The following is a 21,004-nucleotide window of genomic DNA, read 5'->3' as shown; positions in this document are numbered from 1 at the left end:
CATGAGAAACACAGCGGCTGTACTTACCCCAATGGCAATGTCGTTGCTCGCACCAGCTACCAACTTGCCAACCAACTGGTCATATCCAGGCTGCTATACGGACAGCCTCGAAAACAGGGCGCTCGGATATGCAAGCTACACTGACGGCTTGAGCCTGACAGGTCAAAAGTGCATCACATTCTGCGGCGAAGGGGGCTACACTTCACAGTAGACGTCATAAGCACACTGTTGTCAGATCGATTAGGTCCACCTTGAGGGTTGGACATGATTTAATGTCATCAACTCTATGACAATGGACCGTTCCGTTATCTGCTTCTAAATTTCGTGTATGGGAAGTGCAAAGACGAGGCAGGAAGCGATGTCTGAATAGCTGTACACACACCCCCGGACAAATGCAAGGAAGTGAATGAGGATGTCGACACGTGGCTTGGACTCGTTCAATTGCTCCACATATATCTATCCAGGGAATGGGTACGATGCAGTACTCTTGTATCCGTTCGCTCCCACAGCCCTCACCCCAAAGATCACATTATCCTTGCTCAACGGTATTGTCACACTGCCTACCTTACCCACATCCAAAACGTGCGTCCACACACTCGCTGTCGTAGACCTCCACACCACCTCATACCCCTTCAGATTCGCATCGTCAGGGACGATCCACTTCAGTCGTGTATTGTTGTCCAGCGCGGTAGTATCGACAGTGAGATTGCGTGGGTAGCCCGGGGCTTCTGACAACGACCACAGGGTCGCAAGGTTGACTTTACCCACGCGAGCGGTGTACTCGAAGTCTACAAATTCGACAAGGTCGCCATACTGCGTACCATTCACGACGCGCAAATCCTGATGTTGGTGGTTGAAGTTCTCGTTAGGCTCCGTGTAGCGGATAGCCGGGTATCCTGCGTCCAAGAAGGGCCTATGGTCGCCGCCTCGCAGGAAGCGATCAAGACGGTAGATAACGGCGATGTTCATGCCGGTAACATTATTCGCGGCTACTTCGGCGGAGAAGCGCGCGAGTTCGCGAGCAGGCGAGTCGTTTTCTCCACCAATCTGCAGACGCTGTGCTGCAACAGTCGTGGACTCGTAAGAGGGCGGACCTTGCGCGAAGGCCCTGATCGTGTAGGGATCTTTCTGGCCGCGGTCACCGGTTGAGGAGCCGACGATATCGCAGTTGAGCATGCCTTCCACGTTTGTGGATGCGTTTTTGAGGGTTTGCGCGAGGAAGGTGGAGCCGTAGAGATTTTGCTCTTCACCAGCCACGGCACCGAGAATGATGGTGGATCTCGGTTTTGCCTTGGCTAAAACACGAGCCAATTCGATAGCGACTATTTCCGGTTAGTCTTCTGATACTATAGGTAGGTCACAAGACATCGCAAGTTAGGAGAACGTACTGGCAGTGCCGCTGGCATCGTCATTTGCACCTGGAGCATCGGACGTATAATCCAATACGTCTGTGACTCGACTATCGTAATGTCCTGTCATCACATACACTTTATCTGGCGTTGCAGAGCCCTTGATAGTCGCCAGCACATTTGAAATCTTGACCGGAAACGGGATCCTAGACGCAACGCCTTGAACATATCCAGGCACAGAGACAGTCATACGACCGTTCGATTCCTCAGCGTATTTCCTCATCTCCGACGCAATCCAATCGCGTGCTGCACCAATGCCACGGGTACTGCTGTTTTGCGTGGATAGCGTGTGGCGAGTGCCAAAAGAAACAAGTTTCTGAATGGTGGCTTGGATATTCGCGGAGCTGATCTCGTCTACAAGTGCTTTGAGCTCATCGTCGGGGGCTTGTGGTACGAGCTCTACACCCACTTCTGAGGTCGTGGGAGGCCACGCTGCGTTTGCGCACGAAGCGTAATTATCGGGGTTAAGGGCTACTGCTGGAGGCAATTCCCGTTCAAGAAGTAATTCATGAGCGTTAGCCGATGCCAGCAATGTCGCGGCCGACAATGTAGAAAAACGCATGGCGGCGAGCGTGTAAAGCTATGCATCATTCCTATTTGACAGGGCATCGTACTTATGTATGAGTGTGGTGGAAACAACCTTCCGATGACGGCATCTGCAACGGCTGGATAGACAAGAGCGAGTTTCCCGTACGAGTTAGGCGTCGCCATGAGTTGAGAGGGGTCATCTCTTGGAAACGGTACTGCCGTCAAGATTTACTAGGTCCGCGGCTGGGCATCTCTCGTCTGTTGGTTATCGTACCTGGATCGACAGGGAAGTTGGTTGCTCAATTAGGAAGGTGCTAATACCCGGACGCGAAGACTGCCATTATGACGCTTCGAACAGTGACTTTTCCGCGTATGATCATATCAGATTTTTGTGCATATTTTCGCTTCTGTTGCTAGATGGGACTTTTTGCTTAGCTGCAAGATACATATCGGGGTCCAAAAAAACCCATTGCTCAACCGTTGCAGGCGTTGTTGAATATGAAGAGGTATATTGAGGCCATGGTCGTAAACGAGGTTCCGCCCTAGTGGAATATGTCCAAGGTATGATCTTCCACAGTTGACATTGCGGAAGCGCCCTCGTTGACCAGTTCAATTGACTGCGCTGGTATTTGGGCTTCGTGCTCAGAAGCATCCGATTCAGCATCGCGCTGCGCTGACTCTGACTGCTTGCCCCGTAAAGCAGCGTATGATCGGGGATCTCGAAGAGGTAACTCTTCAACAATACGTAGAGGTAATCTCTTCTTTGACTTGTGATCTCCACCCGGTGATACGCCCGCCTCGGCACCATAGTCTGTCTCGTAGTCTGTAGCTAGGTCCCAACTCCGTGAAGAACTAGGTGATGTTTGGTTGGCAAGAAAGTTGATCTCGGGTATTCGTGAACGCGTCTCCTCCCATTCAGGGTGGTAATTCGTCCAGTTTCGCCACTCGTTGCCCTCGGCCCTATTTCTTCGGCGTGGAATCTTGCGGATCAATTGATCATATGTCGTTTCAGGCGCGGATTTTGGATCTTCAGGAGCGTCGCCTAATACCGACCACAATCGACGTTCCTCTAGCCGGCTCGCTTCTCTATCAAACTCTTCCAGTCCTTTCAGTTCGTCTTCGGAAGAATCATAACCTGATTCGCTTTTTGCTTCAGCATCGGCATCAGAAGCTTCGAACGAATCATCTAAAGCTTGATAGCCGTCAGAATCTGTACCCTCGGCAGGCGACTCGGCATTGCTTCCCGCATGGTCATCTGCAGATTCATCGGTACTGGATTGTCTGGCTAGAGGCAAGGGCGTCCCACTTCGAGCGGCCCTGAACTTGAATTGCACTTGCTCTGCTTGGGTTGTGCGTGTTTCAGCTTCCGTATCCGAGTCCAGAGGTGTCGACCTGTTCTCTGTAGAATCAAGGATTCTTTCAACTTCGTCCCAGCGGAGGACACGGGCTTTATACCTTCCGTCTGTGACTCTTAGTCTGCAACGCCTCGGGACATCTCGAAAAAATTGTCTTCTGCTTGCGTTGACGCCTAACAGATCAACTGCAGTGTGAACATCTCTTGACCTTACAAACAGCTTGACACCTTTCTTGGCGCGCCAGCCTTGAGCACGTATTCTAGATGTTGCTTGAATAAGTGCGGTCTGCATGACACGCTTGGTCAACAACAGTACCAAGGTGTGAAAATCGCGAAGAGCAGTGCGGTACATGCAAGGCTCAGGCGTGATGTCAGAGGCTAGATTTCGCCAGTTCGGCCAAGGATAAGATGTATTGGATGACGAATTCATGAACAAATTCCGCGATAGCTCAAGAAACGACTTCGGGATGATGAGACGCGCTTCAGGTATCTCTCGGAGCAATGGTGCATCACTCGCGGCGTGCAGACCGTCGTCATCGTCCCCGCTTTCGACTGGCACGGAAGCACGCAAACCTTTTGCAGCAATTTCAATTTCCCCGGCCAATTCAGACGTGATGAGCCAATGCTCACCATACCGCTTCTGTTCTTGAGTAGCTTCGAAACGCTCTTGCTTTGTGGCGAGAGTGTCGCCCGCTGCATCTAGCTGGCGTTCACAGATGAAGCCAACCTCTGCAGCGGCTGGAATATCGGCTAGTGAGATGTCCCGCTTGCCGGCGCGGTCAATGTATGCATCCTCAAGGAGTACAAGAAAATGTCGTATTTCAAAGATGCTTTTTGACCCGATGGCTGCAGCTATTCCGGGCAGATTATCTTTCCCGAGTCTTTCTACAGCTGCAAAGAAAGCCTCTTTTTCGCTGGCCGTCCACACCGTCGCACCTAGCTGAGAAGTCTTCAAAGTTGATACTACCGGGATTTTGTGGTTCCCTGCAATGGTCTGCACAAAATCATTGTACAAGAGGCGGTAGGCATCATTGTACGGTGCAGCCCAAGCGGTACGCTTGCGCCGTCGTCCGGAGTCAGCCGATGAAGATCTGCGGCGTTTTCGCGGCGAGGTAGGTGGGGAGGGTTGCGGCGATGCTTTCCAGTCGGACTCAGACGAGCTCATGGCTGTGGTGTGTACTCGCTCCATTAAGGTTCCGGACTTTGAGATTGGGTAATCAAGTCAGCTACGGTGCAACAGTTCTTCCACTCTCAACGTAGCGGTGCAGAAAGGTGCAGGCGCTCGTCTGGCTAAGCTCCAAGGTTGGCGATGGAGAAGATGGGTCTAGAAGGAGCATGATTGTATACGATCCGTTTCCATGGTACCGTGAAGTCTTCGGCTCGTCGCATTTTACACGCCAAGCCGGAGATGCCTCGGCCCCGTGCTGCTGTATCGATAAGGATCCCGTGACCCGTGACTGCGCGCAACTTTCGTTCCTGTGCGGTGATGGCTGCAGTCGCCATCGCTTGATGTTTCGCTTTTTCCAATGTGTGCCGAGTATACTCAGGCGAGCGGCTCCTGTAGCCCACCCCTTCGCTGTCCCTCGTAGATGCGTGTCCACGGCGGTTAAGAGCGCGCCTACCACCACCCCGCCTCCGTCGCTTCCCTCATCACCGCTGAAGATCACGCTGCGCGAGTACCAGGAGGAATGCATCCAGTCGGTGCTGGCCTACCTCGCAAAGGGTCACAAGAGGCTCGGCGTGTCGCTAGCCACCGGATCCGGCAAGACAGTATGTGCAACCGCGGAAGCCGCCGTGCGCGCTCGACGCATGTCTGACCATTCCTAGGTCATCTTCACACATCTCATCGACCGACTCCCTGCCACCGGAGATGCCTCCCAAACGCTTATATTGGCCCACCGCCGCGAGCTGGTGGAACAGGCCGCTCGTCATTGCGCCCTCGCATACCCCAACAAGCACGTCGACCTCGAGATGGGCAACCACCGTGCTTCTGGGACAGCCGATATTACCGTCGCATCCATACAGAGCATCATGTCTAGTGGCAGAGTCGCCAAGTTTGATCCGGCTCGGTACAAGCTCGTACTGGTCGATGAAGCCCACCACATAGTGAGCCAACAGTATCTGGATCTGTTGGAACACTTTGGTTTGCGCCACACTGCCGATTGGAAAAAGGTGCCAGCTCCTGCCCTAGTGGGTGTCTCTGCCACCTTTTCACGGTTTGATGGCCGCAAGCTTGGCGCAGTCATTGACCACATAGTTTACCACAGGTACGTCCTCCAGTAACACAGCTCGTAGCGAGGCTGATGGTGGCAGGGACTATGTGGACATGATCGAGGATAACTGGCTTTCCGATGTCGTCTTCACCACGGTCGAGATCAAGGCCGATCTAAATACGGTGAGCACGACTGCAAATGGCGACTTTAAGACGGCTGCCCTATCTCGAGTCGTCAATACAGAACAGACCAACGATCTCCTGATCAAAGCGTGGCTGGCGAAAGCCCAAAGCCGCAACTCCACTATCGTCTTCTGTGTTGACCTCAGCCACGTTTCCAATTTGACTGCAAGATTCCGCCAGCATGGCATTGCCGCCGAATTCGTGACCGGCGATACCCCAAGCAAAATACGCAGTGCCAGGGTTGACGCCTTCAGAAGAGGCGACTTTCCGGTGCTGCTCAACTGTGGTGTCTTCACTGAAGGGACGGATATCCCCAACATTGATTGCGTCCTGCTAGCACGACCGACGAAGTCGCGTAATCTACTGGTTCAGATGATTGGAAGAGGCATGCGTTTGCATCCTGGCAAAGAGAATTGCCATATTATCGACATGGTATCAGCTTTGAGCACTGGTGTCGTATCTACGCCAACATTGTTTGGTCTCGACCCTGCTGAGATCCTTGAAAAGGCTAATACTAAAGACATGATGGAACTCAAAGAACGGAAAGAGGAGGAGAGCAAGCGAGAACAGGCGGCAGCTGACACCGCTGCAAGACCTCTCTCGGCCAAGCCTCCTGGGTCCATCACCTTCACTGATTATGACTCTGTGCACGATTTGATCGCAGATACATCGAGCGACCACGTCATACGAAGAATTAGCCAGCTCGCTTGGGTTGCCGTTGGTGAGGGTAGGTTTGTCCTCTCTACCAATGGCGGTGCCTACCTTGTCATTGATCCAACGGGCAACGATAATCAGACTTTCCGTGTCAAGCATTACTGGAGACTCCCAGCTGGCACTAGATCGAAGAGCCCGTATGCCACACCTAGAGTGATCGCACAAAGTGACAGCTTCGAACATGTGGTCCATGCAGCAGACACCTTCGCAATGGAAGCCTTCGAGTTTATCTGGATCTCCAAAAACCAACCCTGGCGTCGTAGCCCAGCATCCCAAACACAGATTGACTACCTCAATAAGTTCCGTCCAGAAGAAGATCACCTAAAATCAAAGGACCTCACCAAAGGCAAGGCAGGGGATATGATCACAAGAATCAAACATGGGACGACGGGTAAATTCAAGAAAGCTCATGCGAAACAAAAGAGTGCACTGAAGGTACAAGAAAGAGCCGACACTTTGAAGGATCGGCTGCAAGGCCAGACACGGGTTGGTCCTTTGTCCGCGAATAACTTCCGAGGGCTTTCTGAGTGAGCTCGCCAAGCCTACTACGTCTCAATTCCTTTGTTGAAGCAACCGAAAGTTTATTTTGGTCTTATCATTCACACCCGCGTGCAGTAAAACCTTGTCGATGTTCGCGCTAAAGCCCAAGGCCGCCGGGTTTTCATTGTCTGTTTCAGAACCACGTGCCGGACGTGTATCCCTCTGCGATCGGAAGCGAAGGATATCGAATGCTTCTCGAAGCATTCCTTATGAAAATGTTACCGATACATTGGAATGTGAGATGCGATCATTCGATCGGTGATACCTGTCACATGGGAGTCGAAGGTCGCGTACTTAGCAACGGATCCCCAGACAGAATCTATATGACACGTACCGCGTGAACGGAGCTGGCATTTTGTCCTCACAGACCTATTCAGAAACGCGTATGCCTATGCTGCTACATAATCACCTTCTGCCTGTGGCAGGCCTTCAGGCGCCCTCGTCTACGGTCTCTAACGTAATGGAACGGAGCAAGTCAAACCGCACGAGTCTGCTTCGCAAAATCAAGCCACATAAAATCTCAGCCGAAGATTTGGATCTGCGACCCTCCTATCCAGTACGGCCATCCCGGGTGCCAACGCCATCGTCGCTTTCCCGGGTTCCGTCTGTGTACGGAACAGAAGGACAAATTTCAAGCGCGGAGCTCTTAAAGCAATTCTCTGGTCTTCACGAAGTCATTGTAGCTCATGTGCACAAGTTCTACTCGGAAGATGATGCAGAAAAAGGCATCTCGCAGTCTGTCATCGAACACGCCAGCACAGGGATCTCTCTTCCGTGGCCGCAGATATTGGGACTACTTGGGGACGGAAAGACAAGGATGGCCATGTTAGCTATGTGCATCGCGTGGACGATCCTGAGTCGAAGTCTTCTGCTGAACTTAGGCATCAGTAATAGCCCTGGCAGCACGTTCCTTCCACCGGAGATCGTAGAGTGTTTTCAGAGCTTCTCCTTCGGGAAAGGGGCCGTCACACTTAGGAAAGATGAGCCAAATCCTGTCAATTTTGCACTGCTGTCCCGTTGGAAGCAGGCAACCGCCGCTCTGTGCCACAATGCCTACGTCCTAGACGCATTTACGTTCTTCGATGCGCGCACCGTGAATATCGAGCGTGCCTTGAAGGACTTGGATCCTCTTCTCGCAAGATACGCAAAGCCCAGCAATGTCAGTCATGGCAAGGATGCGCGCATTGACGACCTGAGGGACGTCCTGAGGCTAGGTGCTTCTTTTGCTTTTACGCTATTCGGTCAGCCTTGTTTTTGGAAGTTCGACTGGCGCTCTGATCGCGCGATTGCGCACGGCAAGACAGAAACCGAGCCCAAACCGGAGAGCTTTTTAAGCACAACGACCATAAATATTGCGGCAACCACATCCATCAGACTTACGACCCAAGAGATTGTCGCATGGCCCAGTCTAGTACGGGTGATGGATGAAAATGGAGTTCAACTCAGCGAGGGCGATGACACCATTCTAGGAGAGAAGAAATACCTCAGTGACATCGCAGGGAAGCTAGGGGATGTGCCAAGTAAGGCATTGTAAGAAACTGCGCCTCTGAACTTCGGTTTCTGAGGTGCCTTTCAATTAGATGACGTCTCGATCGCAGGAGTACACGAAGGAGATGACAGTAGAAGTAATTCGCCTCCGTTTGAGAACATTCCAGTGGCTGGTCTTCTAGACCAATACGGTACATAACTTGGGATAGAACTTAATTGTAGATACAATCCACAAAAAAACCCTTTTTGAAAAGCTATCAGAGTTGAGCATCTGTAACTTCGCATGGTGCGAGCCAACGCTGGGTGTCGGCCATTTTTCGGCTGTACCCGGCCGGACCCACAAGTTGTTGGCTGCGTCTGCACTCGCCGCGGAGATGCACAACACAACGGAGTGTTCGTTTCTCCGCTGAAGAACTACACTCTACAACCTCCTTATCTCTCACGAGAATCTAATGTCTCTTTGCCCACCTAGCTCCTTGTGACCGGGTGTCTGTCCTTTCTCCGTAGATGCCGCTCGGTGGAGAACGCATCCTTGTTCATGAGCGGCAATTTGGCGCCGCATACATGGACAATGTTCCAACTACGGCTTCCTATCATTCCTTGACTTGACTCTACGTAGCAGTCTACAATCTAACCGCATCCATCGGCACTATGATGCGCCGATATCAAAGCATTACACTATGTGCGCATGTCAAGAAAGAGACGTTTAGGTTGCTGGTAGTGAATTGAAAGCCATTCAATAGAATGACTCAGCGCAATCGAACAGCTTGTCGCACAGATCTGCAAAGACTACCCTCCATTATTTTCGTCAAAGCTCGCCCTAGTGTCCCGCGAAACGGTCTGACTTGCATTTCCGTGTCCACGGAGACAACAAGTGCTCATTCGAGCCGCGGAGCATCTTGCAATTCGTTCTCAGGGACGGATAGATTGCTCCACAATTTACTGCAAGTTCCTTTAGCTGCAGAGATCCCTTGACAGGCGTCATCTGTGGAGTCGCTGGGCGTTACTGGCCACCCACTCCACTAGTCTCAGACCGGATCGCTTAATACGCAAAGATAAGGATGCATTATCTTCAGAGGATCATTCCATCTCGAATGCTTTTATTGGGTGCAGGGATGATAACGAAATCGATGGACTGCCTTCCCCACGATATTGCGCCTGATCAGAGCGTTGCTTTTCGGCAATGGGGCAGGCTCGTGAGTTGGTGTGCCGAAGTCGTTGTGATCGATCTTCTCCGGCGGACACGTTTGGTGATCGCTGGCATTACGAGAAGCGGCAGCGAGCAAGTTCCCAGCGATGGTATGCATAATACCCGGACCTAACGGTAGGCCCAGACTATGGTGTTTTCTGTTTGAACGCCACTCTCTTCGTTACACTACAACTCCTACCTCATCAATCGATGTCAGCTTGGTGATACCCCCCCACAGAGAGCCACCTTCCTCGCATTGCGATCAGTATTCTTTTGTCGTTTTAAATACCCCACACTCCATTTACAGCTATTTGTTCACTTCCTTCGTATACCCCGTCGCGCAACATGGCCACAGTTATAGAGACCCAGGCTGTTCAACAAAAGAAGAGTGTCGAATTCCCACCAACACCGCCAGAGACAATTATTGATGGTGAAGATACAAAGTCTGTCACGTCGATAAGTGACGGCAAGGAGCAGCTCGATTTTCCATTACCACCACCGTCGACTACACCCACACAGGTATTAGATGTTGACAAGCCAACACCAGACTCACACGTAGCAAGAGACTCTCGGTTAATACGGCTCACGGGTGTGCATCCTTTCAACTGCGAAGCACCTCTGACCGAGCTGTTTAAGGAAGGTTTCTTGACGTCTCCCGAGCTGTTCTATGTGCGAAATCATGGTCCGGTACCAGAAGTTCGGGAAGAAGACATACCTGACTGGGAATTCTCCGTAGAAGGGTACGTGACCCGGCCTACATCCCATCTTAGATCGGAATCATTAACATCCACTGCAGCCTTGTTGCCAACCCATTGAAGATAACGCTCAAGGAATTATTATCCGACTATGAGAATGTGACATACCCCATCACACTGGTTTGTGCGGGCAACAGAAGAAAGGAGCAGAATGTCGTCCGCAAGTCGAAAGGATTCTCATGGGGTCCGGCGGGCGTATCGACAGCGCTGTTCACTGGTGTGGTCATGAAAGATATCCTAGAAAGAGCGAAGCCCTTGAGGAAAGCACGTTACGTGTGTATGGAGGGTGCGGACAAGTTGGTCAGTCGCCTGACCTACGACATGATGCAACGCTAACAGCCAACAGCCCAATGGCTATTACGGCACTTCCGTCAAGCTCAATTGGGCTATGGATCCTAACCGTGGCATCATGCTTGCACACGGAATGAATGGAGAGCCCCTGACACCAGATCACGGGAAGCCGCTTCGAGTAGTGATACCAGGGCAGATAGGCGGTCGCAGTGTGAAGTGGTTGAAGAAGCTGATCATAACTGCTGAGCCGAGCGACAACTGGTATCACATCTACGATAACAGAGTGCTTCCGTAAGTACCCTTTCTTTGACACACGGACGATTACTGACCATAGTAGCACAATGGTCGATCCAGACGAGGCGGCAAAGAACAAGAACTGGTGGACGGACGAACGCTATGCCATTTACGATCTGAGCCCAAATTCAGCTACTGCTGTCCCAGCACACGACGAGAAGCTCGAACTAGCTACAGCGCCGGAGTACTACACAGTGCAAGGGTATGCGTACAGCGGCGGTGGTCGACGCATCACCCGCGTGCAGATCTCTCTCGACCAAGGCAAGAGCTGGAGACTCGGCAACATTGAGTATGCGGAAGACAAGTACCGTGCTTTCCAAGATAAGGAACTCTTTGGTGGGCGACTAGACATGGACTGGAGAGAAACTTGTTTCTGCTGGTGCTTCTGGAAGCTCAACATACTAGTCGAAGAGCTGAAAGAGGCAAAGGATATTGTCGTCAGAGCGATGGATGAGAGCATGAATGTCCAGCCAAGAGACATGTACTGGTCTGTACTTGGTATGATGAACAACCCTTGGTTCCGCGTTGTCGTCCACAATGAGGACGGTATACTGCGCTTCGAGCACCCTACTCAGCCAGCGCTTATTCCTGGAGGCTGGATGGACCGTATCAAGAAGACTGGTGGCAATCTGACAAACGGGTACTGGGGCGAGAAGATTGAAGGCGAGAAGAAAGACGCCGTCGAAGCGGAAGCTCCAAAAGAGATCAAAATGACGAAGGACGGATTGAAAAAGGAAATCACGATCGAGGAGTTTAGGGAACACAACAATCCCGAAACCCCATGGTTCGTCGTAAACGGGGAGGTCTATGATGGAACGCCGTTCCTGGATGGTCATCCCGGCGGAGCTCAAAGCATCATCAGTGCAGCTGGCCTTGATAGCACTGATGAGTTCATGGCAATCCGTAAGTTCTCAATTCCTACAACTCCGCAAGTGACTGACAGCCATCAGACAGCGAGACCGCAAAAGCAATGATGCCAGACTATCACATCGGCACCCTCGACCCAGCTGCTCAGCGCATCCTTGCCGAGGGCGAACCTGTCACTGAATCTGCGGAACCCCGTCCCGTCTTCCTCGACTCCCGCGCCTGGACCAAATCCCTCCTTCAATCCAAGACCACCGTCTCCTGGGACACCCGTGTCTTCACCTTCAAACTCGAGCACGAGGACCAAACCCTCGGTCTCCCGACAGGCCAACACCTCATGATCCGGCTCAGAGACCCAGTAACGCGCGAGTCCATCATCCGCTCCTACACGCCCATCTCCGAGACCACGAAGCGGGGCTACCTCGACGTGCTAGTCAAAGTCTACTTCGACACGAAAGACCAGCCTGGCGGGAAGATGACGAAAGCACTAGATGCGATACCGGCGGGACACTTCGTCGAAATGAAGGGACCGATCGGGAAGTTCGAATATATTGGCAAAGGGGAGTGTCTCATCAACGGCAAACCGCGGCATATCAAGCGCTTCTTCATGATCTGCGGAGGGTCCGGGATTACACCTATCTTCCAGGTGCTGCGCGCTGTTATGCAGGATAAGCAGGATCCTACGACGTGCGTGTTGCTTGACGGCAATCGTCTTGTTGAGGATATCCTTTGTAAGGAGGACTTGGATGTGTTTGCGAGGGAGAACACGGATAGATTGAAGCTATTGTATACGTTGACGAAAGGACCAGAAGATTGGGCTGGAATGAGAGGCCGGATTGGAGCACCGCTTTTGCAGGAGCATTGTGTATGCCGGGCGGATGGGGAGAGTTTGGTGCTGGTGTGTGGTCCGGAGCCGTTGGAGAAGGCTACGCATGCAGCACTTCTGGAGCAAGGTTGGAAAGAAGAAGATCTATTGTTCTTCTGAGAGAGAAAAACTGTACATTATGGGGCTGGAGACGGACTGGACACGAATCTCTTTGTACACATGTAAGAGCAATCGGCGTATGGTGCCTGGAGTCAAGATTCTAGCCATTCTACCGGGACGACTTTTCGAGAAGCTTAGAAAGTACCTAAGGATAAGGATTTCTTGAATTGATAAACTGCTCTTCGAAATGTTCTCTCTTCAGCACTCCAGCCCGCCTCTGGACCTCGAAATGCTTCCGACCACGTGACTCTTCGTCCTACTTCACCTTTTCGCCATAATTCCAGCGCTTATTCATGATCTCCTTCACTCCAAGGTCACTCCAAGGTCCGTATCGTATGAAACCCTCACACGGAGAAATCCCGCTCCCATCCTGCATCTCCGCACCTTCAAGTCTCACCTTGTATACCCACGCTAACAGACCCTTGCTACGATCTAGCCCGGCACCTTATCTCCGCACCTTCAAAGATGCCCACGCTAACAGATCCCTGCTCCGATCTAGCCCGGCACCTTATCTCTCGTGGCCTCTTGGCACCAAATAACACCTCGACCTTATCAGGATCGCTACGCCTGCATTTCCCCGGAGAAACGCGGTCACCAAATGCGCATCGCCAAATGCGATCTGTGCGCCCATGACGTTTCTCCGCTGCGCGCACGCTTCCGCGGGCGCAGTGGTTCGATACCGGACGGGTAGCGTAGCGCGATTTCTTGTGTTATCTCTCTCCACGGGAGGGCTCAGGGTAATGGCGGGGCTGTGGTTGGTCGACGGGGGCGATATGCAGTCGTGCTGGAGGGTTTGAGATGGGTTGAGGTAAGGTAGAGTGTCAATCTTTGGTGCCCAGATCGCTGGATAATCGGTTGCTTTTGGTGGCCCGGAGAACGGGTGGAGATGTCATGTAGTGTCTGTCGTTACAAGTCCTACCCAGCTTCTTGCTCCTCCTCTCCTGTCCTCACTCCATCCTTCGTCTTCTCTGTGCGCTATACCCCTTCGCAAGCAATTGCTTGATCTTTTTCTTTTATTATCGCTTCACGCGCTTGACCACTTCGTTGTGGTTTTTGCCATCGGCTGTCTGCGAGAGCTCGATAGATATCACAACGTGAAAAATCATGGAGGAAGCTGAGCCAATTCACACACCCGGCTTTGAGCCTACGAGCATGCAAACACATTCTCCACCGGATTCACCACCACACAATCCTACCTGGGGTGATAAACCGGCGAAAGATGCGAAGCTGCCAGTAGGCCAATTGAATGATTCGGAGGTCAGCAGATTGCCCGAGAAAATCGAACAATCGAAGAAAGACGAGGATTCAGAGATAGATATCGAATCTAGGAGGAAAAGGATTGTGGTTGTGGGGTTGGGAATGGTGGGCATTGCGTTCATGTAAGCTCGAATCGCGTGGTTATCTCGAAGCTGGAGATACCATGAGATAACAATTGCGCTGACGTCTCATTCAGTGAAAAGCTTCTCAAGTACGATGTCAAGCGGAGAGAGTATGACGTGGTGGTAATCGGCGAGGAACCCCATCTCGCGTACAACCGCGTTGGTCTGACCAGCTTCTTCCAACATCGCGAAGTCGAGAACCTATATCTGAACCCTAAGGACTGGGTAAGTTGCAATCCCACGTTCTTCCCTACATCTTTCTGACCAATCTCAGTACTCTTCAATGCCCGAAGGATCCCTCAGCTACCACCTCAACACCCTCGTCACCGAAATCGACTCAAAGAACAAGTCGGTCAAGACCTCCAGCGGCGAGACAGTCCCTTACGATGTCCTCGTCCTCGCGACCGGCTCTGATGCGCTCCTCCCCAAGCACACACCTGGTCACGATGCAGAAGGCGTTTTTGTGTACCGGACTATCGACGATCTCCAGCGGCTCATTAAATTCGCCGCGACGCGAAAAGGCACCACTGGAATTACGGTTGGAGGTGGCCTGCTAGGTCTGGAAGCGGCCAAAGCAATGATGGATCTTGAAGATTTTGGCAAAGTGAAACTCATCGAGAGAAATAGATGGGTATTGAGCAGGCAGTTGGATGGCGACGCAGGAGGCATGGTTGTGGAGCAAGTCAGAGCACTGGGCCTGGATGTCATGCTCTCTAAGCGAGTCGGCAAGATCGAAGTCGATGAGAAAAACTCTGTGAAAGGTGTCCTATTCGAAGATGGAGAGCGCATGGAGTGCTCGACTATATGCTTCGCTGTAAGTTGGTTCCCGAGATATATTGCTCAGTTTCTTACATTTACAGATCGGCATCAGAGCACGCGACGAGCTCGCTAGACAGTCAGGCATCAAGTGTGCAGATCGCGGCGGTGGTATTATAGTCGCCCCAGACCTATCGACTTCAACCAAGGACATCTACGCCATCGGCGAGTGTGCAAGCTGGGAAAACCAGACCTTCGGTCTGATCGCTCCAGGTGTCGAGATGGCGGACGTCCTCGCCTTCAACCTCACACAGGCAAAAGCGCACACGCCGCGCAAGTTCAAGCGACCGGATTTAAGTACAAAATTGAAGCTCTTAGGCGTAGAAGTGGCCAGCTTCGGAGACTTCTTCGCCGATCGTGACGGACCCAAAGACATGCCCGGACGGCGACCAGCGAAGAAAGATGGTGAGAGTGGACCAAGAGATAAAGTCAAGAGTTTGACTGATGGTCCAGCACCTCCTCCAGTCAAAGCACTTACTTACAAGGATCCATTCCAACAGGTGTATAAAAAGTACCTGTTCACCATGGATGGGAAATACCTGCTCGGTGGAATGATGATTGGTGACACAAAAGACTACGTCAAGCTGGTGCCAATGGTGAAAAATCAGAAACAACTGGAGATGCCTCCAAGCGAGCTCATTGTCGGTGCTTCGAAAGGAGATGATGACGGTGATGATCTGTAAGAGTCTTCTTTCTGCCTCGATGAAGCTATACTGACCACTTACAGCGACGACGATGTGCAAATCTGCTCATGTCACAATGTCACCAAGGGTGATGTGGTGAAGGGCGTTAAGGACGGCTCTTGCAAATCCATCGGCGACGTGAAGGCGTGCACGAAGGCCGGCACCGGGTGTGGAGGCTGCATGCCTCTCGTCCAAACCATCTTCAACAAGACTATGTCTTCGATGGGCCAGGAAGTCAAGAACCACCTTTGCCCCCATTTCGAATACTCGCGCGCCGATCTCTTCAATATCATCTACGTCAAGAAGCTTACTGGATTCGCCGACGTCATGAAGGAGTGCGGAAAGGAGCCGGAGTCGACGGGATGCGAGGCCTGCAAACCAGCGATCGGTTCCATAATCTCCAGCTTGTTCAACAAGCATTTGTTGGACGATTCTCGACGAGGACTGCAAGATACGAACGATCGCTTCCTGGCGAACATCCAACGGAATGGAACCTTCAGTGTCGTCCCGCGTATGGCGGGTGGCGAGATCACCCCCGAGAAACTCATTATCATCGGGACTGTTGCCAAGAAGTACAACCTGTATACCAAGATCACCGGTGGACAGCGTATTGACATGTTCGGTGCTAAAAAGCAAGACCTCCTAGCCATCTGGCAAGAGCTCGTTGATGGCGGCATGGAGTCTGGCCACGCGTATGCGAAGTCGCTCCGTACAGTGAAGTCCTGTGTAGGAACTACATGGTGTCGTTTCGGTGTGGGTGACAGTGTAGGCATGGCGGTACGTCTGGAGGAGCGATATAAGTCCATCCGAGCACCACACAAGTTCAAGGGCGGTGTATCCGGTTGCGTAAGAGAATGCGCCGAGGCACAGAACAAGGACTTCGGTCTCATTGCAACGGAGAAGGGGTTCAACATTTTCGTGGGCGGGAACGGAGGTGCGAAACCAAGACATTCAGAATTGCTCGCCAAAGATGTTCCGCCCGACGATGTCATTCCAATCCTCGATCGCTACATCTCTTTTTATATCAGAACAGCAGACAAGCTACAGCGTACAGCGCGATGGATCGAGAACCTACCTGGCGGTATCAAATACCTTCAAGAAGTGATTCTAGAGGACAAGCTCGGAATATGCGCCGACCTTGAGAAGCAGATGCAAGATCTCGTCGGATCATTCTTCTGTGAATGGACAGAGGTCCTTAAAAGCCCTGAAAGAAGAGCGCACTTTAATCAATTCGCCAACACGTCAGAAAATATCGAGCCAGCAATCGAGCCAACAAAAGAACGCGACCAAGAACGACCGAGCTACTGGCCTTCAGAATCAGTAAAGGAAGACTTCAAAGGCCACAAGTGGGGAGATCTTAGCTGGCAACCTCTGGTCAAGGCTGAAGAGTTCCGAGACCTTCCTACTGGCGATTCGAAGGCGATCAAGCGCGGCGACACGCAACTGGCTGTCTTCAAGGTGCGCGGCAAGTACTACTGCACGCAGCAGATGTGCCCCCACAAGCGTGCTTTCGTGCTCAGCGACGGACTCATTGGCGATGACATCAAGAACAACAAGCTCTGGGTGTCGTGTCCCTACCACAAGCGCAACTACGAGCTCTCAGGTCCTGAAGCTGGTCGCTGCGCAAATGACGAGCAGGTTAACATTGCCACTTTCCCAGTTGAGGAGCGCGATGATGGCTTTGTGTATGTGAAGCTTCCGAGCGTGGAGGAACTCGATGGCGTATTGGGGACGAGCAAATTCAAGATAAAGAAGGATGAGACAAGCGATCCATTCGAAGCTCTCGACAAGAAGCTGAAAGCATCGCAGAAGGGAAGAAAAGGCTTTGCCATCAGCCATCTGAAGGACGGTGTGGGAGAGCAAGCAAGAGCTAGCATGATACTTGCCGGTGGAGAACGTGGCGCGGGAGGCCTAGACTGGTGATTTGGAGCTTAGCATGATGAATGACGATGATAACGTAGCATTTACGATGGCGTCATAGAAGGGGCTGTGAGATATGCTTCATGTGGGACGTGTGGTGGTACGAGATATTGGAATGCCGTCCGTGTTAGGCAGACAGATTGTGGTCCTGTCCGCTTGAGAAGAGCCTCATTATTGTTCCTTGCATGGCAGTGCTAGTCCACATCCCTTATTTCAGCTCTTGTATGTTTATCGGTTTGGGGACATTGCACACACGCTCAGATGAGGATCTACGAGAAAGGGATGCAAGACAATGGAAAGAAAAGGATAAGCTTCATTGCATATGTACTGAGCGCAGCGTGTTGAAGTACACAACTTATGAACTGTACTCAAATTTGCAATTGTAGTAATTTGGTAAAAGTACATGAAGTGTTTATATGTGAAGGAATCACTAACCGCGACTTGCAAAAGGACGCGCAGTCTAAGAACTCGAATTCAACATTATGATGAAGGTTATAAAGTCTCAACGATAATATCATAGGATGCAACGGCCTTGAAGAAAGCATGCCATTATTTTGCCAAACACTTACTTGTCGCGCACACTTGATTATGACTTACGTCGTAAAGTCCCTTGCGAATGACCACCGCGTAATGCCCTTTTTCTTCCTCTATTCATTTATCAAATCGACTTCCTCAAAATCGACTACCTTGAGGCCCTTCACATACTACGAGCAACCAAACAGTTCAGCCATCGCGAAGTCCTTCGAATTTTGCTGTTCGAATACCTTACTTTTCTGATGACGCCTGCGGTACTAAGCAAACCAGGCAATCGTGAAGAATACCATGTTAACTGGGAGGATTCCGAGCACGGCCATGACGACCTTGAAGTGATTGCATTTATCGTTGGCGGCTTGTGCGGCCTCAAGTTTATCTTGAGGCTGCAATGCCAGGGTGCTATTAATGATGGAAAAGGGTGCCATGTCGATGGAACTAGTTGCCTGTTGATGATGTTAGATGTTATTCAGACCACAGTGCTTCTTTAGATGCCCTTGATGGTTTCATGAATAACTCGCAGGAAACATCGAGGTGAAGGGAGCCTTATAGAAGGTAGCACTCGTGCTGCGTTATGAACGTAAGACGAAGAATAAAGCAAAATGCAATGCAAATATCTTCACGACGTGACTCTTCCAAGGAAAAAATAGCCCTCACAATGTAAAGTTCCCGTATGAGTACGCGCCGTGGTGCATCCTCCAGAGCCAACTAGGCACTGAACACCTTGATCTAATCAAGTTATCATACTCTGTGAATGATCGCTTCAATCCTCCTCTTCGCTTTCGTCATCACAGCGCAGGCCGCCCCCTCTAATTGCAACACCACTTGGTACCGGTGTGGTCGGTCTCCCTTGAACACCACTATGCTAATCACTACCAGGTCGAACAACTCATTCGAGAAAAGGCGGAAGTCAACCGCACATCTTTCAACGAGATCTTCTTTTACGCGGGTGTTCCTTTCATCGGGTTTGTTATCATTTCCATCATGTTATGTGCTTGTGCAAGGTATCGCAGGAAGCAATTTATGGCGTAGAAGACGTATGCCCAACGCAATCGGCACTCTGGATGGGCCGCTCCGCGGAATGGAGCATCGAAGGCTTAGATAATTCAAGCAAGCAGCCAGTGTGAACTATGCGGCTGTTTCTCGGTAGTAGGGTAAAATCGAGCAAGATTTGATAGCAGAACTAACGTACGTCCATCTCTCACGAAACACCCATCATGCCGAAACAATTCCTCGGTACATCGACTTTAGGGCCTAATAAAGCCTACTATCTTGATTGCCCAAGGGCAAGACTCTATGATAAAGGATCTCAATATCTTCTCTACCGATCTGATCTAAGCTTTCACAAAATTACAATTAATGAGATACCTTCCGCTCTTCGCGAAAAAAGTATACCTTTCTAGGCGAGATCAATAACAACTTATGCGGCCAACATCATATTACTGTGAGTTCTTTAATCGCTGGACCCTTTCTCTACTGTCCCAAGAACCTAGTTTCTGTCATACGAGGTCGATCCTAGTGATAAGGCTGCAGCTGGTGCGCAATTTATGCGAATCGCCACCTCTGGTCGGTACCTAGGATTTAATTTATCCGATCGGGCGAATTATAGATAACATCACGTACCAGCTAAGCAGACGCTATAGCATAGAAGTAGTTAGCCTATTCTACCCCGCTAGCGATCTCTGAAGCTTCTCCGCTTCTAACGTCCATCCAATTGTGCCGGGACGCCCGGTGTAACGGAACACTTTTTCTTTCGGGTACTCAGAATGCACGCAACGTCCACCTATATGATTAAGCGCGAGGCGTATTTGTTTGTCAGCTATCAGTCTCCTAGCACATGAGCCCCCGACGCTGAAAAATACATTGTTGACCTTGCTGTCGCTCGTTCTGTTGATGCTTCAACAGACTCTCCTCTAACACCCCCCTGTTCGCTCGAGACAGGATACATCTGTGAAAGGCTCGGTAGGCTAGACAGGAAGTTGAGATGGCAAAGATTGATATTGTAAGCTTAACGGTTAGTTTGAGATTAGCAGTGGGCGACCCGGCAGTTTCTCCGCGCAAACCGCCAAATTGTGAAAAACAGGCCTAACGGACGTGCGCTGTTAGTAGCTCTTGGCATACAGTAGCGTACTGAGATATTGTGGCTGAGAACGGTGGCTGTGGACAGCAGGCAGGTCTTATTTCGTTGTGGCGAGTGGATTAAAACCCTTCGTGAAATACTCTTGTAACGTAGCTAACTTACTACATTACAACATACCGTTGAAAGTCATAAGCTACTTAACTTGGTGTAATGTAGATCTTAGTGCCTGATGCTATAAATCACTAATATGTGTCACGAATTTTCGTCACTACAATCCGCTCGCCAGCTCGCCAACGTGCCCAGCGACGACTGTGTATCAGGATGTTGCTTGCCAAGGACCTGCTGGCTCAGGCGGAAGCATCTTTCCATCAGTACAAGAGCGTCCTTGTGACGGGCTTGGCACTGCAGCGTGAAAGCAAGATTGTTCATGCTGGTCAGCGTGGAAGGATGCTCCTCCCCAAGCATCCTCTCTCTCGTCTCCATCACTTGCACCTCCAGCTCTTCGGCCTTATTCCACCGGCCTTGATTCGAAAACGTCGACGCCAGGTTGGCCATGCTGGTCAGCGTGGAAGGATGCTCCTCCCCAAGCACCCTCTCTCTCGTCTCCATCACTTGCACCTCTAGCTCTTCGGCCTCATTCCACCTGCCTTGATTCATGTACGTCGACGCCAGGTTACCCATGCTGGTCAGCGTGTCTGGATGCTGCTCCCCAAGCACCCTCTTTCTCGTCTCCATCACTTGCACGTTCAGCTCTTCAGCCTCCTTCCACCGGCCTTGATTCCTGTACGT

At 51.2% G+C, this 21,004-nt stretch overlaps 7 protein-coding genes across 7 annotated transcripts in view; 4 read left to right on the top strand and 3 right to left on the bottom strand.

Annotated features, from left to right (window-relative positions):
- Positions 1-456: 456 nt before the first annotated feature.
- Positions 457-1,971, bottom strand: CC84DRAFT_1101135 (putative zinc metalloprotease; the record flags this gene model as incomplete). Its single annotated transcript, XM_018174900.1, has 2 exons — positions 457-1,322; positions 1,389-1,971. The coding sequence occupies 2 exons, from the start codon at positions 1,969-1,971 to the stop codon at positions 457-459; spliced, it is 1,449 nt and encodes a 482-aa protein (XP_018031363.1).
- Positions 1,972-2,533: 562 nt separating this feature from the next.
- On the bottom strand, positions 2,534-4,420 carry CC84DRAFT_1046902 (uncharacterized protein; the record flags this gene model as incomplete). The annotated part of the gene is made up of 1 exon (XM_018173424.1): positions 2,534-4,420. A coding segment is annotated over one exon (1,887 nt), but the record flags the coding sequence as incomplete, so codon positions are not given.
- Positions 4,421-4,800: 380 nt separating this feature from the next.
- Positions 4,801-6,931, top strand: CC84DRAFT_1101246 (DEAD/DEAH box helicase-like protein; the record flags this gene model as incomplete). The annotated part of the gene is made up of 3 exons (XM_018174904.1): positions 4,801-5,061; positions 5,119-5,558; positions 5,605-6,931. The coding sequence occupies 3 exons, from the start codon at positions 4,801-4,803 to the stop codon at positions 6,929-6,931; spliced, it is 2,028 nt and encodes a 675-aa protein (XP_018031361.1).
- An 826-nt stretch (positions 6,932-7,757) lies between these two features.
- Positions 7,758-8,627, top strand: CC84DRAFT_1180085 (uncharacterized protein; the record flags this gene model as incomplete). The annotated part of the gene is made up of 2 exons (XM_018180454.1): positions 7,758-8,460; positions 8,539-8,627. The coding sequence occupies 2 exons, from the start codon at positions 7,758-7,760 to the stop codon at positions 8,625-8,627; spliced, it is 792 nt and encodes a 263-aa protein (XP_018031360.1).
- Positions 8,628-9,575: 948 nt separating this feature from the next.
- On the top strand, positions 9,576-12,982 carry CC84DRAFT_1154402 (nitrate reductase). The gene is made up of 5 exons (XM_018176886.1): positions 9,576-10,357; positions 10,414-10,672; positions 10,719-10,954; positions 11,001-11,860; positions 11,908-12,982. The coding sequence occupies exons 1-5, from the start codon at positions 9,963-9,965 to the stop codon at positions 12,804-12,806; spliced, it is 2,649 nt and encodes an 882-aa protein (XP_018031359.1). The 5' UTR covers positions 9,576-9,962; the 3' UTR covers positions 12,807-12,982.
- A 928-nt stretch (positions 12,983-13,910) lies between these two features.
- Positions 13,911-17,938, top strand: CC84DRAFT_1229668 (nitrite reductase; the record flags this gene model as incomplete). The annotated part of the gene is made up of 5 exons (XM_018183668.1): positions 13,911-14,185; positions 14,260-14,410; positions 14,460-14,999; positions 15,046-15,680; positions 15,729-17,938. 5 exons carry the CDS (start codon positions 13,911-13,913, stop codon positions 17,605-17,607), a joined length of 3,480 nt encoding a protein of 1,159 aa, XP_018031358.1. The 3' UTR covers positions 17,608-17,938.
- A 2,529-nt stretch (positions 17,939-20,467) lies between these two features.
- The window catches only part of CC84DRAFT_1190196 (TPR-like protein), a gene marked incomplete at both ends in the record, with an annotated part of 4,152 nt that continues 3,615 nt past the window's right edge, over positions 20,468-21,004 (bottom strand). Inside the window, 2 exons of the mRNA XM_018181104.1 lie at positions 20,468-20,617; positions 20,708-20,977. Of these exons, the coding sequence (XP_018031357.1) occupies positions 20,468-20,617; positions 20,708-20,977 (420 nt within the window). The remainder of the gene's footprint in view (positions 20,618-20,707; positions 20,978-21,004) is intronic.

Source organism: Paraphaeosphaeria sporulosa, assembly GCF_001642045.1.
Source record: "Paraphaeosphaeria sporulosa strain AP3s5-JAC2a unplaced genomic scaffold CC84scaffold_11, whole genome shotgun sequence".
NCBI classification, from domain to species: domain Eukaryota; kingdom Fungi; phylum Ascomycota; class Dothideomycetes; order Pleosporales; family Didymosphaeriaceae; genus Paraphaeosphaeria; species Paraphaeosphaeria sporulosa.
Note: the sequence above shows the minus strand (reverse complement) of the source record. Positions and strands in the feature narration are given on the sequence as shown.

What these genes read in the sequence shown, in the direction of transcription:
- CC84DRAFT_1154402 (XM_018176886.1), top strand. Translation starts at nt 9,963, where the DNA reads ATGGCCACAGTTATAGAGACCCAGGCTGTTCAACAAAAGAAGAGTGTC. An exon ending in TGGAGGGTGCGGACAAGTTG is followed by an intron (nt 10,673 to 10,718) that starts GTCAGTCGCCTG and finishes AACAGCCAACAG; the next exon opens with CCCAATGGCTATTACGGCAC. An exon ending in TACGATAACAGAGTGCTTCC is followed by an intron (nt 10,955 to 11,000) that starts GTAAGTACCCTT and finishes TGACCATAGTAG; the next exon opens with CACAATGGTCGATCCAGACG.